Here is a 17,175-nt window from a genome sequence, read left to right on the forward strand (position 1 = left end):
TTTGCCTCCACCATATGGCAAAATGTGTAGAATTGCAGGAAATTTGCTGTAAAACTGCAATTTATCTAGTTTTTTTTTGTGTGGCCCCCATCAAAGTTGCCCATCCCTGATCTAGACAGCAGATTTCAACATTTTATCTTAGTTCCAATCAAAAGCATGTATAGGTGTGAGTCAAATAGAATGGAGTCAGAAAAAGACATAGGTTCTAGTCCCAGGAAGCACAAGTAGCATCCAGGATGTTAGTCTTTTAAAACATCTGTTATGAGTTTCAACATCTTCATATGGACACAGTCCACCTCTCCCTACATCTCTACATTTATAATCGGAATGCTGTATGTGTGTTACAGCTATAGGCCGTATATAAGGGTTACAGCCGTCATTGTTCATTAGGATAGTGCTATTGATCTATGCCAAAAACACTACCGCTCTTTGTATAAATGAGTCCTAATTTCCGTACATGCACACCACACAGTCGCAATATAACACTCTTAATTCTTCTATGAAATAAGGTGCTGAATCCTTTTTTATAAAATGCACTCAATCAACAACTAAAGGAGAGCACTCTCTAAATAGTAGATGTCTGATGTTTGAGTTTATTTTTACAGGGACTGCGCACATTAATCAACGTTTCACTTGATCACTTGATACAATCTTGGTTACGTGAGGGTTGTCTCCATGGTGACATCACGGTTGTATCTACAGGTGCCACTCTGACGATGCGGCCCGCCCCCATGTCTCTGGAGGATGTGGTTGAGTGGCGGCAGACTCCGCCCCCTATAAGCTCCACCCCCGGGAGCTTCCGTCTGCGCCGAGGCAGTCGCTTCACCTGGAGGAAAGAATGTCTGGCTGTGATGGAGAGGTGAGGAAGAGACAGGGAGAGAAAGGGAAGTGATGGAGAGAGAGTTGAGGAGGGAGGGAGATTTGGTGAGTTGTTATAATCTAGATAAAGGCTGAGAGATTGGGGAAAGCAGCAAATTTGCCGTTAGACTTGGACAAATGTGAATGTTGCCTAATAAATGATTTTATTATTATTTGTTATTTTCCAGTTACTTCAATGACAACCAGTACCCTGATGAAGCTAAAAGAGAGGAGATCGCCAACGCCTGCAACGCTGTCATCCAGAAACCAGGTAAGAACCAGCAGGAGGAAAACATGGAAAAACCAAAGAGGTACATACTTATGCTGAATATTTATTATGGCGTAAGAACACTTGAATATGGTGTGTGCAGGGAAGAAGCTGTCTGATCTGGAGAAAGTCACGTCTCTGAAGGTCTACAACTGGTTTGCCAACCGCCGCAAGGAGATCAAGAGACGCGCCAACATAGGTAACGTTTACGACCTCTCGGGGGGGGGTCGAGTGAGTGTGTATGAGAGTGTGCGTGCGTAAGGCTCAGATATGTTATGGAGAAGTTTTTATTTTTTCGAAGAAGAAGCAGCAATCCTGGAGAGCCATGGGATCGACGTCCAGAGTCCTGGTGGACACTCCAACGGCGATGACATTGAGGGGAATGACTTCCCTGACCAGGTAACCACCCCTAACAAGGTGGAATGGTCCAGTTCTCTGCAAATCGTGTTGTATCTGACAGCCAAGACATTCTACCTTTTTATAGGGGTGCTCTATCATACACATGAGAGAGATCATCCCTGAGAATGTGAAATGGTTTAGCCGACATCCACAGCGGTCGTTTTTGCGGTGTTAGAAGTGGAAATGCGTTTGACTGGTCAAATCCACTAGCGACTCTTGGCACTATACTTAAAGCGGACATTGACATTGACTGCACGCATTAAGAAAAATCTCAGTTCGAACACTAGAATATGAGATGTAATCTACACCTAGATTAGGCTGATAGAAATCCTCATTATTTTTAATTTGAGCGTCATTATTTCTATATAGGATAGACTTTCTCGTTCTGATCTTCTAACGTGAGTGGCTTCATGACAATGATCAAGAGCAGCTGCGCACCAATTAGACCGCTCCAAAGCAGTTACACCTTCGACATCGCCAAAACATCAGCTATGCGGGTGTCGGCTATCGCCAGTTCACGCTTGATCTGATTAAATCTAGGCCCTAGTCTCATCCAGTTTGTATCTTGTAGTCAAGACCATTCTGCCTTCATACGGGTGGTTTAACATATTTCCTCTTGTTTTCCTGCAGGGCTGTGAAGTCCCTCTGTTTGAGAAGAGAGCTGTTACCAGACCCTTCAGTCGACTAGACCTGTCCTCTCCCACACAGGTATGTATACTGCTATGAGACGTTGTATTGCATTACATATCCATACTGTACTCCATATTTGGTACAGAACTTTTTCTCTATACCAAATCTGTGAGATGGGTAGCTAACCAAGAAGTAGGGGGAAAGAACGCCTTATAATGTTCATGTATTTGTCCATGCTAACCAGTTGACGTACGTAACCGAACAAGGGTGCATCTCAATAGTCTGAAGCGGATTCTCGATCTGAAAACACAGGATAGTGGAAAGCAACATAGTACTTTGCTTTACCTATCCATTTCTTTCAGGTCAGTGTGTAGGTCAGGGGTCTCAAACTCAAGGGTGGGCCAAATATGGTCCGTGAACCGATTTTAATGCAGCCCGTGGTTTTGCTTAGTAAATGCGCCCTGCAGTTGTCTCAGGGTTGAAGACCACAGCTTTAGACTAGTATGATGTGTAAACACGACCCCTGACTCCTCCCCCTCTTGCGGTTGCAGGTGCCCACCCTGCTGCCCAGCTGGCTGGCGGCTTGGCCCGGCTCGGGCAGGGGGGGCTTGGCTGCCCAGAGGGCTAGCTCTCTGATTGGCCGCTCCTTGCTCTCTGGGTGGGGTCTCGCTCAGGGGGTGGGGATGGAAGGTTCCAGACTGACAGGTGTGTCCTGGTCTCCCCCCTCCCCCCAGGATGATGACTCCACCAATCACAGCAATGCCCTGGAGCACCAGGATCCCATCGCCCTCGCCGTGGAGATGGCGGCCGTCAATCACAGCATCCTCGCCCTGGCAACGCAGGCGGGGGGAGGATTGGCCCTGGGCGGGACAGGAAGTGACATCAAAACAGAGGTGCTAGACGACTAGGGATGAGAGAGAAACGTGTTATTTTGCATTCATAATCAAATGGGAAGGTGGTAATTACCAGTTGTGAAGTCGCAAAAACGTGTTGGATGCATTCACGTGCTTTGAACTCGTTGAGAAATGTACAGCTATAATGCTTGTAAACAAATTAGTGTTCAAAAAACATTAATATAACTATAAAAAGCAATGTTTTGTTGCATTTAACTGCCGAAAATGCTGTTATCGAAGTCATTTCCTTAGGTGACGTCAGAGTTCAGGAATGATAGACGGGTTTCCCATTAGCAGCTACCAGTCAGTCGTATATGGTAAATACCACCTTCCCACTTAGTTATGAACGCAGCATATGTTTGTGCGTGTGTGCGCGCGTGCGTGAGTGCACATGAGGATGAGGCTACAGTAGAGTAGGAAAATATTTGTTGGGAGCAAGTAGAGCTTGTTGGAACATTATACTGTAAATGATGACCAAAAGTAATGCATAGGCTTAGAGACTGTCAAAGCTAAGGTAACAGGCCTCCCCTTACCTCCACCTCCCTATTTCCTAACCCCTTTAGACTGTTCTAGAGGTATTGTGTTGGGAGGCCTGGCCCTAAAGTTGTCTATGAAACAGTCATACAGTGTATGTACAGTGTGTGAGGTATATTATGCTCTTGTCTGTGATTCTAAAGAATCAGAATAGGTTATTATGGAACCCTGGACAACTCCCTCTAAGCATGGAGGGCTCCTGCCTTGGTATTCTGATTTTGGCACCTTCTCCCCCAACGTGCACAGTATGCTATTTGATTCCTCGCTCGCTCCATCTTTCTTCTCTACCTCACCCAGACATATTCTCTTTCCATGTATACTCTTCTCTTTTGCCTCTTACACTGTCTGTTCACCCCTCCCCTTTCCCTCTCGTCTGTCTGTCCCATTTCATTTGTCTCCAACTTCGCAGTATAAGGGAGAGAGAGGCGAGTGTTCTCAACAGGCCTCTGTAATCCCTAAAATGTATAAATATATCCCCTTGTTGTAGCACTACCTAAGCTGGATAGGTTTAAAGCAAGTGAAAATCAGACATTCATTATATTATTGCTTGAGAGAGAGGAATCGTGCAAGCTAGTGAAAGGGGCCATACGTGGTTGCTATGGGGGTAACTATAAGCATATTGAAGCTGTACCCAAACCATTTGTTTTTAGCTTTTAACCGTAGCTTAGTCTGTTCCCTTAAATTAAGGTGTCATAATCATGTTCCCCAGTTGAGAGAAAATGCGTTATTATTTTAAGATTGCCAATCAAGGGTGCGTTGGAAATGTCCCTATCACATGAGGCTGCTGAGGGGAGGAAGGCTCATAATAATGGCTGGAATGGAGTAAATGGAATGGCATCAAACTCATGGACCATGTGTTTGAAACCATTCCGTTCCAGCCATTATTATGAGCCCATCCTCTCCAATTAAGGTGCCAGCGGCTGCCTGTACTCCCAGTACTAAGAATAATAGGGACCAATGAAAACACTTCTTTCTCTATCCTTTATATGCCATGACGTCTTCAACACAAGCTGTTATCCAAGATACTTGCTTTTAAATGGTATTTTCTCTTTTAAAAATAAGTCACTTTATGGGAGTAGCTACCAAGGGGCTTGAGTTTCCTGCCCTCGTAGCTTATTGGTCGTCCGGAGTGATTGACAGACCAGGCAAGCAATAGGAGGAAGAGAGACTGATCTGTTGGCTGACACAGGTTCAAAAGGTAAGGGGTCAGGGTTTGTTTGGTGATTCCACAAACCCCCCCCCCCCCATCTACCTTTCCCTATAAGCTAGGTTCCCCCACTCCCAGGTCGCTGCTTTTAATGTGAAATAAGTTATGTAGATGAATAACCTTGTTTGTTTTTTTACCTTGAAGGGGTAGTTGAAATTCAAGTTGACCAGACTCAAATGTGATTTTGTTGTGTAGGTTCCTGTTATGATGAAATCAGCAGACCTCAATCCCAAACTACTGAGAAACTTTCTCCTTGCCAGATCTACACAACAGTCATGGTGGGATATGGTCCCAGCTTATTGTTAGACCACTTCTGAGCAGGGCTTGGAACCAGTTCAGGGAACAGAAACAACAAACAGAATCAGAACGAAAGTGATCTATACTGTTGTTTTAAAACCATGGGATCCGGCTAATAACGTTATTTTACATTCCGTTCTTTTATTCTGTCGCGCAAAGCACTCACTCTGTCATTAAGAAACTTATTCCGGTGTCTGCCTCCCTGCCAGCTGAAAATCTTTGCCAGTGTGCGTGTGGGCTACCTGCCCCTCCCCATCCGAAGTATTGTTTACTGTAGCCTACTGACGTTACAAGCGTGATTCAGAAATTAGGGAGAGCGATTTGTAATTAGAGAAGAATGGGTTAACCGTTTCAATGCTAGGTATCACGTTTCACATTGGATTTATTAACTACAAAAAGGTAAGATATGTTAATTCTGGTGCCGCTCTTCACACGCAAGCTTGTTAGCTAGCTCTGGTCCAACATTAAGCGAACTCTTTGAAATTAAAAGTTCCTCCATAGATGCCACTCCTCCACATGTATAATTCCGTGGGCCTAATTCAGATGATGCCCAGCGCTTCAAGCCATCCTCTCTCTCTCCCCCCACCCGATTTCAGAAGTTTAAAAAAGAACAGAATGGAACGACATAAAGTTACAGTTTTTCCCTTTCAAACCTCTGTGGGAACAGAGGAACGCAACAAAAAAATATGGTTCTGTTCAGAATTAAACTAATAAATAATTGGTTCCAACCCCTGCTTCTGAGGTATTGAGATGTTTGGCAAACGTTAGTGTCTCGTGACATACTGTTAGCTGACCAAGTTGCAGAGATGACTCACATTGATGTTTGGGTGAACTGTCCCTTTAAGTAGGCCAATATATATTAAATGACAGCCAAGCTGACCTGTTTCTGCTGCTTCTGAGGTTCCACTAACACCTAGTGCTTTGTTCTGTATCAAATATGTATCTTACAAGATAAGACTATTCTAAAGACTGAGGCAGAAAAACATTTTATTTTCCGATTTGTTACTTAAATATTTCCATGTGTAAAACTCTGCCAAGCAGAAATGTATAGTATGAGATTAATCATTAAATGCTTAGTTTGTTTTTTGTTTTTCCATTTTGATATGCAGTGGGCCCGATTCAGACTTAGTAAATGTACGCCTTTCCTAAGCACTTCTTAGTAGTTGGTATTTAGACTTACCTTTTATGCAGGTGCATAAAGGGCTTTTCAGGCGTGGTTCCCTTGTGCACACTGAATACATTTAACCTAACCGCTGAAAACCCTCCCACTTTCTGGCCAGCTGATTTTCTCTTGGTTTTCAGTACATTTATCTAAAGCCATAACTTTAAATTTGACAGACTCACTAGAACAGGGATGGGCAACTACAGTCCTTGGGGGGCATGCTTGGTGTGACACTTTTAACACACCTGACTCCAATAATCAAGATCTTCAGTTTAGAATGCAATTAGTTTATTCAGCTTGTTGTGTTTGTTAGGCATGGGCAAAAAGTGACACCACTCCGGCCCCCGAGGACTGGAGTTGACCATCCCTGCACTAGAATATATGGATCAATGAAAGGCCATGTAAATACATGCATATTAATCTCATTTTCAGCACCAATTGAATTGGTAGATTTAAAAATACTCTGATCTTGTGTATTATTTAGGGTTAGAAAAGTATTTATAAATAATAAAACAGGTTTGGAGACCCTTTAAGCATGAAATAGGTTGGTGAATCAAAAATAGTCGTAAATATTCATCCTGAAAGTTGCCATATTCAATTGTTCAATCCATTAAATATTGGAAAGTGTAGAATAGGGGGAATAATGTTACATTTATGCACGCATAACTCGGGTCTGAGTCGGCCCCAAACTACCGTGTTTTTCATTGCCCTATTGTACTCCATCAAAGGCAAAACTTATCCTTCAGGTTTCTGAGCTCTTTACTAGTCTCTCGAGACTGTTTAACAATTGTTAACGCCATATCAAGTAGCGAGCTAGCACACGATTTGGTTCATTGGCATCACCCAGAATTTGATGAATCTGTCAAATCTACAAATTAAATTGGTACTGTATACAAAACCAGGTGAAAACGTCTGCTACTCAATAATGACCATTAACCTCTGTGGGAGGGGCTTTGCCTTTGAAACTGCGAGGGAACAGCTATTGCCAGTCCTCATTCATACATAATGTGAATACATGAAATAACAAATATTCTAGAAGATGAAATGAATATAAATTATTGAAATCACTGTTGTATCAGATTGAAATAGTTAAACGAGTCCTGTTATCTTCTATTTCAGAATTTAGTGCCTTTTTTGGACAGTAGACTGTTCTGTAATTAATATGTAGAAATCTATATGCCTTTTGTTGCATTTGTTTGAAAAACATTTTGTTAACTTGTTTATTTTAGTATTGTATCTACTAAAGAATAAAGAAAGATGAACAATGGGTCTGTGTTTTGTGAGCAACTAAAGTCTAGCTCTCAAAATGTGTATCAATTGGCCCAAATCTGCACAAACTAACTGCAATTGACATCAGGAGCTCAAATTAGCATTCTGCCCTTAATGATGGAAGATTACAGTCTCATAAAAAAACCCTGCAGATGATACAAATCTGTAAATCAATTCATTTTTTTTTATTCTTTCCTTTACAGGGAGATAATTGTCCAGACAATAAAAAATAAAATGATAAATGTATTATAATACATGATTATTCTTTGGATTTCAGCAGAGAATTAAATTAATCAAAATCCAAACTTGTGCTCAGATTTTTAAGTCTTTATATATATATACATACATACATAGTCATGCCTACACCTATTCGCTCCCACAGATATAGTGAAATAATACACTTCACGACAACCGGCAGAACAGAATCAGATACGCAAATCATTGATGACTATTATTGATAACTCAAGACTCCAGGACGAGGCACAGACCAGAGCTGGTCTCAGGTCAGTCAGTGTGTCTAAAATGGCACCCTATTCTCTATGCACTACAGGAATATAATACCATAGGGTGCCATTTCAGAAGCAATCGTTGTAGAAGAAGAGTTGCACAAACAGTCTGAAGATCCGGCCCAATTCCATGTCTGTCCCTTGCCCCTTCCTCCTACCGCTTTAGTGTTGAACACCTGAGCGATGGGACCTTGGCACAGAAATGGAACGTGGCCGGTGAGAGTTGGGGGTAAAGAGGCTCTACTCTAGTTGATGTCTGTGTTGGGGAAAAAACAGACAAGTTCCCCATTAGAATCCTCTACTGACATGAGCTTCCATTGGCACATAAGCCAGCGCCCGACTTTGTACAGTGGCAGTTTGTCTGATGTGGTTCACTGCTGGCTATGGACAAGCCACGTGTAGTGTGAAGGAACAGTCTAATAGTACACAGGTTTCTCCATGGCTGGAGTTTGAGGGTTTATAGTTATGCCGAATGCCGAAGATGGAGGTGTTTAGTTATTAAACCCAGAGAGGGACAGACAGATTGACGTGAAGACTAACTTGTAGACTGAAGGCCACGTAAAGGCAGGTATCATATTGCTCTGAGCCTGTGTTGCCATAGATAGAGATATATAGGATATGTATATATTGGAACGGAAGAATAACAAATATACTCTTGAAATCCCCCCCCCCTTGGGCCTTGCTTATTCTTTAAAACACAGAGCATGCCTTCTGTGGAATGATACGGTAACTGTATGGATATATCCTTAATCAAGTATAGACAGTCTAACGGTCAAACTCAATAGAAAACGTGGTTCTGAGCGCGTACAGTCACAAGCATAATGGTCATATGATCAAGTCCATGATGATGAAATTAAGTACTTATGACACGTGCTAGTCTGAACTAGGAAACTCCACATCTCGTTAAAGAGCTAACAGTTGGAAATACAAACCGGTAAAAGCTACTGAATAATGAAATGGGTTTGAATCAGAGCTACTTGTGTGTCTGACTTCCTGATGAGAAAGAGTATGAGAGAAAGAAAGAGCGAGGCACGGAAATAAAGAACTAGATAAGCCTGAAGTGATCTTAACCACTTTTCGGTCTCTGTGCAAAGAAGCGTGGACACGACAAAACCGAGGCCAAATCCATCCGATACACTATGGCTGCGTTTACACAGGCAGCCCAATTCTGATCTTTTTCGTTTTCAGAGCTGATCTGATTAATCAAAAGTCCAATTAGTGGGAAAAAAAGATTAGAATTGGGCTGCCTGTCTAAACGCAACCTACCTGCTCTCACAATCTTCATATAACACACGACACACGCACATACCCTCAAACTCAATTCCATTCCTTATATTAGCACAATGATGATCACTCGGTTAAAGGCTCGACACCAACTCAACCATGACAAACAACTTTTTAAAAAACACCCAAATCTGCTAACAGCAACGTAATGGTTCTGAGCGAATGGGGTAAAATACTTAAGGCAACCATGACAAATAAAACACTTGCTCATCCCATCTACTAGACTATATCTCCCAACTGGCCAGTCATTGGCCCATTGACAACTCCTCCTTACTCTGTCCCATCTCAAGTGGTGTTTGAGGCTAAAGATCAAGACTCTAATCAAGATTAACTCCCGATAAGGACTATAATACCAATGATCAGATCAATTTACAGTTATATTACAGTTGCTATAGCAGCATCATTCCTCATAGAATTACTTGTGCAATCAACAATGTTTTTCAGTATAATTTAAAAGGCTTAGTCTTTTTCACATGCTAAAGGCATATGTCAACCATTACAACATATATCTATATATCATAGCAAATTTAGACCTTTCTTAAAGAAATGGCATAGCGTTGAGGCGACGGGGTATATCTTACAGATAGATCATTTATGTTGTGACTTCACGCCATGCTTGCTGAATGGACTAGTGTTAAAGGTATAGTCATTACAAAATGACATTGTTCATAGACTGCTTACAGGGTGAGGAAACAAGGTATGACAGCTTTGGTTTAGTTTCCCTGGCACCGTTTCCACATGTTAGCATTTGTGGCACAAATTCAAGTCATGGGATCGATAAGAGCGTTTGTTGCTCATCATGTACAAAACATTTTCTAAGTGACTTTATTGACTTTCACAATCAATTGTAGATACTGATGATTTTGATATGTGCGAAGAATGCTAATATGGGATTAAAGCATGGGTTGTTGTCATGCCTTGTCCATAGACTGCTTACAGGGTGAGGAAACCAATGTGTCATGTTGGAATTTGGGTGAAGTATCCCTTTAACACACATTGAGTCCTGTCAGAGCTTGTGACTCAGCTCACTAGGTGAGAGCGCACAGTTTATAATTAATGAAACTTCTGTCTAAAAAAATGATTTACTAGGGATCAATTAAACATTAATTAAAACTCCATAGTGTCCCTCATTACACATCCTTCAACTCTCAACCTGGAATTTGCATTCAAACAAATTTGCTCCTAAAGCTTTGAAACTATATAAAAAAAATAAAAAAAAAATGTGCTTCCACATTCTTAATTCCCTTCATCTCCCAAAGTCATTGAGTCAGTATGTACATTTCAGACCCCCATTACAGATCTGTATCTAAAAAGAACAGGTGAACGCATGCGTAGAAGATAGATTTTCCCCCCCCCAAACACAAATCAAAGACCAGCTTCCATCCAACTTCCGCTCCACACGTTACATGACGTTAACACATTGATACAACGTTACACAACACCAGCAGTCCAGTCCAGCACACACATCATACATATATGCCACTGCTACTTCCTCAAACAGTTCTAAAACCATAGGCACCCATTTTGCTAACACAGATCACTAGTCACCACCAAACTAGGGATAAACCTCTACTGTGCAAAATCTTCTCCCTATGAGCAAGACATTGGAAAAACATCTATTTTTAACCAATTTTGCACCCTGGGCTTCTCCTCATAATGGAATCATCTTTCAACCTACATCTCCACTTACAATTTAAAACCAACGCCAATGACTGTTGCAGAAACCACGTCATCATAACAACGATGCTTCACCTTTCAGATTAGCCAAAAACATGCACACACACACAATTTTTTGTCCACTGTACAACATTGCCATGGGTAAATTCGGCCTTTAAGGGCCAAACTTCTAAAACACACACACAGGCGCACCCACATACACGTTCATGTCCACTCTGCAGTCCCTGAGATCACCTTACACAAGGCATTCTCATCAAAGCTCAACAGAGGGTGAAAATCTAATAAAACCACGAAGAAATATATTACAATGAAAAATAAACTCATCATGAAGGCACATTCTGGAAGAATCGATCATTTCAGATAAATGACTCCACATGTGGGAAACGGATATAGTAACTTTAGTAATTTAGTAAAAAGGGACAGTTCCATTGAAAAAGAGGGGTCGGGGGTTCCAGTCCAGGTCTGGTGGAATAGAGCCTCATTCGTTCAGAAGGATTCTCGAGGTGACCAGTTTGACGACATCAGAAAAAGTTATGTCATCACTATGGATCCTGAACCTTGGCCCGAGAAGAAACATTCTCCATTGGTCGCCCTATGCGTCACTTCATACAGACAGCAGCACTCTGTATAGTCACACTTCAGGTGCTGTGGAACCATTCAGGTGCTGTGCCCAATCCATGCCACAGGGGGCGCCACCAGTGCTGCGTCCAGATGGGGAGACAGCGCACCAGGAGCAGGTTGAGTAAAAGTCTTCCCTATTGAAATGAATCCAGACAGATCCCTATGGGTGTTTCCCTGTAGTGAGTCAGAGGCATGGCCAGTCAAGCCAACACAGGATCAGCCTGTATCAATCAAATGTATTCATAAAGCCCTTTTTATATCAGCATATGTCACAGTGATTATACAGAAACCCAGCCTAGCATCTCTTGGCCAGGAGAGGGCACAGTACTGAAGTAGTGTTGCCAAGCTGTGGGTGGATGGTGGGTAGGGACAGGGACCGTTGTTACATTAGATGTGGTAGTATTGCATAGTTAGGGGGAAATTGATAGGAGTCTGAGGGAGACGGAGGCTTAGAAACAGGATAAAAAGAATGTGTGGGTTTCCTAGTTGATCCGAGCCAGGAGACAAAGTGGTGTGAGGATTAAAAGTCTCTCCCACCCAGGCCTGTTTCTCTCCAGTTCAACTGCTCCAGGACTTGCGGTTCTCCCCTCTCCTGTTAGTGGACTCTCCCCGTAGAACAGGTTGGTAGAACTCGCCGCTGCGCCGATTCTCTGGGTTCCATTTGGTGGAACGGTCCCGTCTGAACACTCGGTCGGGACGCACCAGGACGCCGTAACCAGGGTTACAGCGGAAGTAGTGGTGCCCGCCTACGGAGCCGTCGTTCTTACCTGGAGAGAGGGGAAGGAAGGAGAAAGAGGGAGGGAATAAGGGGAGTTAGACAAGGAATAGAGTTTGTTTAGTACTTTGAATTTCCTAAACTAAGCACTGCCTACTTTGATGTGTATGCGGACAAGGACAGGGCCCTCTACATTTTCAGGTTACTTCCTTAGATTCCATTGCTTATGGTGTCATTATGTTAAGTCATGCGATTCCTTTGTGAACAGTAAACACACACCTGAGGGCGAGTCGAGCTCCACCCCGACCCACACGCCCTCTGCGAACTTCGTGTTGCCCACGTAGCGCACCGTCCCGCCCTTATTGGCTCCCACCGTCACGCACGCCCCCTCTCTCAGCCAATCAGGCAACACGAAGTCGCGACCGCCGTCCTCATCGTCCAGGATGATCTCCAACCTCTCCAGACTCCCTTGTCCTCCTCTTCCTCCCTCCTCCTCCCCCAGGACACGCTCCTGCAACGACTTCAGGTCCGGCGTGCACACCCTCTGCACTGAGAAGGGCTTGTTGCTCGTCACGACGCAGTTGACGTTGGAGCCGGGACCGGTGGTGGCCATTTTGTTTTCGTACTGAGGAGATGCAGCAGTAACACCGTTCCGGTCAGCTTGCTGCTGTGGATGGGTTCTGGGTAATGTAGTTTCAGGAGCATTACTCCCCTTCAGCCTCACCCCTGCCTCTAGGAGGGTGAGGGAGGAGGATGGACGGAGAGGGGTGGTGGGGTGGTCGCCGCCGGCAGAAACCTCGGACAGGGTTGCTGTGGAAACGCTAGTGGAGAAGTAGCCACTGGAGGCCTCGCTGATGGGGCTGAGGGGGTAGTCATGCAGGTCATGCTGGGAGGACGGAACAGGAGTGGCTTCAGGGGACACCGACCACCTGTCATTGGTCAGGGCCGGGATCAGGGCTGTCCTCACTACCATAGCAACCTATGGGGAATTGACGGCAATGGCAATCACACCTCAAAGACAGGGATTTAAGAATTATTCAACCCAACTCAAGACTGACCGGAGCAAACCATGACGTCATACTGCCTGCCTATCACCACCACAATTATCGTTACCACCTCGACCACCACCATCATCCTCGTAATGAGATCCTCAGATCCACTAGCTTACTACCAACCATAGCTTCATATTACAGTCAATACCATAGAAATATAATTCATTCACTCTATTTATATGGTCAATACACTGTCTCAGCCTGAAGAGTTGTTGTAAATCTCTAACCAACTCAAACTAGACTGATCTCTAAACAACTAACTACAACTAGACTGGAACTTACCGGTTCTATCCGGATCCTGCTGTCTTCAGGCCCTGTCGTCTGCATGATGATACGAGGCATGTGCTGCCAGGGAGAGAGAGAGAGAAACACAACTATGTTCAATGGGAAAGAAGAAACACTTCAATTAAATACATAAGTATTCTTTCACATTATACATAACTAAGAGTTTAATATAAAAAGCCAAAAAGCTCAGCCGATTATATTCGGCTCTTCACAAAAATGGTTTTAATCCATACAGAATAATTTTTTAATCCATTGTGGCGTTATCTGTCTTTAAAGCGTGACTAACAAATGCAGCGTTGACAGAAGTGGAACCATGGCATTGCTACATCTTACTGCATTGGCAATACATCTAGTCTATATGGAAATTAAACAGCAAGCTTGGCTGGGCCAAACCAACATAGTGTTCAGCGACTTTAGACTTTACTATATAGGCTATAGACATGGTATTAAATAAGCAACCCATCAACTACTTTACAGACAAGAGATGTAAGAAATCACTTCGCTATGTAAAACCCTCATGTTGTTCATCCACTTAGACAATTGTTCCAGAAAAAAAAAAAATCATCATTCTTGGAAAGAGATGTCCAATTGTTTTTTTGTTCCTCTAAATGTGCAGGACCGAGTTTGGGAAACCCTGCACTACCTTAGAGCACGTGTGTGAAACTCATTCGACGGAGGGCCGAGTCTCTGCGGGTTCTCGCTTCCCCCTTTGAAGGAACTCCCCTCACCTGGTTGTCTAGGTTTTAATTGAAAGGAAAAGCCAAAAACCAGCAGACACTAGGGCCCCCCATGGAATGAGTTTGACACACCTGCCTTAGAGCAATGCTTACGAGGCGCCATTATAACACTAGACAGCTCGAGAAGATGGGGATAAAACCAAATTCTTGGAGAGATGTAGGGAGTAGTAGTTCGCCTTCTGTGTTAAACCATTCACGTTTTACCTCCATTGAAGCTTAGATTTAGATTTTTATTGGGATCGCCATTAGCGACAGCTTGTCTTCCTGGGGTCCGACACCACGAAAAAGACATTACAAACAAAAATACTTTAGAATTTACATATATTTAAATACAATAACATAGGAAAGCAAACATACATTACTGCACATTACACTACATGATCAAAAGTATGTGGACAGCTGCTCTTCAGAAATCTCATTCCAAAATCATGGGCATTCTTATGGAGTTGGTCTCCCTTTTGCTGCTATAACAGCCTCCCTTCTGGGAAGGCTTTCTACTAGATGTTGGAGCATTGCTGCGGGGACTAGCTTCCATTCAGCCACAAAAGCATTAGTGAGGTCGGGCACTGATGTTGGGTAATTAGGCCTGGCACAGAATTGTCTAGAATGTCATTGTATGCTGTAGAGTTAAGATTTCCCTTCACTGGAACTAACGGACCTAGCCCGACCATAAAAAACAGCCCCAGACCATTATTCCTCATCCACCAAACTTTACAGTTGGCACTATGCATTCGGGCAGGTAGCGTTCTCCTGGCATCCGCCAAACCCAGATTAATCCGTTGGACTGCCAGATGGTGAAGCATGATTCATCACTCCAGAGAATGCGTTTCCACTGCTCCAGAGTCCAATGGCGGTGAGCTTTACACCACTCAAGCTGACACTTGGCATTGCGCATGGGGATCTTAGGCTTGTGTGCGTGCGGCTGCTCGGCCATGGAACCATTTCATGAAGCTCCCGACGAATAGTTATTGTGCTGACGTTGCTTCCAGAGGCAGTTTGGAACTCGGTAGTGAGTGTTGCAACCGAGGACAGACAATTTTTATGCACTACGCAATTCAGAAAATCAAATCAAATTTTATTTGTCACATGCGCCGAATATAACAGGTATAGATAGACCTTACATTGAAATGCAGCACTTGACGGTCCCGCGTTCTGTGAGCTTGTGTGGCCTACCACTTCACGGCTGAGCCGATGTTGCTCCTAGACATTTCCACTTTCCAATAACAACACTTACAGTTGACCTGGGCAGCTCTAGAAGGGCAGAGATTTGACAAACTGACTTGTTGGAAAGGTGGCATCCTATGACGGTGCCACGTTGAAAGTCACTGAGCTCTTCAGTAAGGCCATTCCAATATTTGTCTATGGAGATTGCATGGCTGTTTGCTCAATTTTATACACCTGTTAGCAACGGGTGTGGCTGAAATAGCCGAATCCACTAATTTGAAGGGGTGTCCACATACTTTTGTATATAAAGTGTACATACGCCTTAAAGACATGCTCCGGTACTTTGACGACTAGTATGTTTCAAATTTCTCGCTTAGGGCTGGATGTGTCAATGTGTACTTCAAACATCCATAATCTGAGTAGAATTACTGTTTTACCTCAATTAGCTACGAAATCCCTAGTTTGAAAGACTGTTTTCTGGAAGCTGTGCTGCGCCATGTTCCCTACATTTCCCCCCACGTGGGCCATTTCATGTTCCAGCCAATGATATTCAGCCCTTCGCCAATTGAGTGACAGGTAGCAAGAAACACACAGCAGAGCCAGAGAGAGAGCAATGACAGGGTGCACATATCTGCACATATGTGATGTAGTACGCAATTTTCGGGGACCACTTTCAGAACTATTGGCTCTGAGATTTTAGTGTTTTTGAAAACATGTAACTGCCATTTCTTGCAATCTAGCGCAAAAAAAATACTCTATTAGGGTGTGGTGCCTGTTCTTAAATGATAACAAATAAAGTATTATTTATTTTTGACATAGTGGCACAGCCAGTCCACATGGTGAGAAGCCTGGATTATGGCTCTATATAACACTGTGCATTGCCTTGAGACCCCTGGTGGCATGTCTGGTGGGGTAAGTATGTCTGTCAGAGCTATATACAGACCATTTGGTATCTTCAACACAATTTTTCACGCAATAATTGATGCAGTCAATCTCTCCTCTACTTTGAGCCAAGAGAGACTAACATTGAAAGGCAAGATGTGCTGCTCTGTTCTGGGCCAGCTGTAGCTTTTCTATGTCATTCTTTGCAGCACTTGACCAAATCACTGGGCAGGAGTCAAGATTAGATAACACTTGAGCTGGCAGGACTTGTTTGGTCAACTGTGGTGTTAAAAATGCTGAGAATCTTTTAATCACAGACAGTCATCTCCCCATCTTTACAACAATTGAATCAATATGCCTTGACCATGACAATTTACAAATGTACAGTCTAAGATGAAACCAAGAAGTGTATTCTCTTCAATAGCCACATCACTTATTACAAGATTCAGCTCTAGAACTTAGGGAAAGATTTGTACCAAATACAATGCTTTTAGTTTCATATATGTTCAGGACTAGTTTATTACTACCCACCCATTCCAAAACTGACTGCAACACCTTGTTTAATGCTAGCGGTGGGTCATTAGTAAAAATAGAGAACAGTAAAGGGCCAAGAGAGCTGCCTTGCGGAATACCACACTTTACAGAAGCTTCCATTGAAGGAAAACCCTCTGTGTTCTATTGGATAGATAGCTTTCAACCAAGGATATAAAGCAGGATATAAAGCAAAAACACAAA

At 43.2% G+C, this 17,175-nt stretch overlaps 2 protein-coding genes across 2 annotated transcripts in view; one reads left to right on the forward strand and one right to left on the reverse strand.

Annotated features, from left to right (window-relative positions):
* The window catches only part of LOC120023399 (homeobox-containing protein 1-like), a 32,624-nt gene extending 24,704 nt beyond the window's left edge, over nucleotides 1–7,920 (forward strand). The window contains exons 5-10 of the mRNA XM_038967410.1: nucleotides 703–859; nucleotides 1,047–1,129; nucleotides 1,230–1,325; nucleotides 1,428–1,525; nucleotides 2,156–2,233; nucleotides 2,707–7,920. Of these exons, the coding sequence (XP_038823338.1) occupies nucleotides 703–859; nucleotides 1,047–1,129; nucleotides 1,230–1,325; nucleotides 1,428–1,525; nucleotides 2,156–2,233; nucleotides 2,707–3,063 (869 nt within the window). The 3' untranslated portion in view covers nucleotides 3,064–7,920. The remainder of the gene's footprint in view (nucleotides 1–702; nucleotides 860–1,046; nucleotides 1,130–1,229; nucleotides 1,326–1,427; nucleotides 1,526–2,155; nucleotides 2,234–2,706) is intronic.
* LOC120023398 (kinesin-like protein KIF13B) overlaps nucleotides 7,682–17,175 on the reverse strand; it is a 44,262-nt gene continuing 34,768 nt past the window's right edge. Inside the window, exons 34-36 of the mRNA XM_038967408.1 lie at nucleotides 13,655–13,717; nucleotides 12,600–13,299; nucleotides 7,682–12,372 (exon numbers count right to left, since the gene is read on the reverse strand). Of these exons, the coding sequence (XP_038823336.1) occupies nucleotides 12,164–12,372; nucleotides 12,600–13,299; nucleotides 13,655–13,717 (972 nt within the window). The 3' untranslated portion in view covers nucleotides 7,682–12,163. The remainder of the gene's footprint in view (nucleotides 12,373–12,599; nucleotides 13,300–13,654; nucleotides 13,718–17,175) is intronic.

The sequence above is a fragment of the Salvelinus namaycush genome, chromosome 28 (genome assembly GCF_016432855.1).
Source record: "Salvelinus namaycush isolate Seneca chromosome 28, SaNama_1.0, whole genome shotgun sequence".
Taxonomy (NCBI): domain Eukaryota; kingdom Metazoa; phylum Chordata; class Actinopteri; order Salmoniformes; family Salmonidae; genus Salvelinus; species Salvelinus namaycush.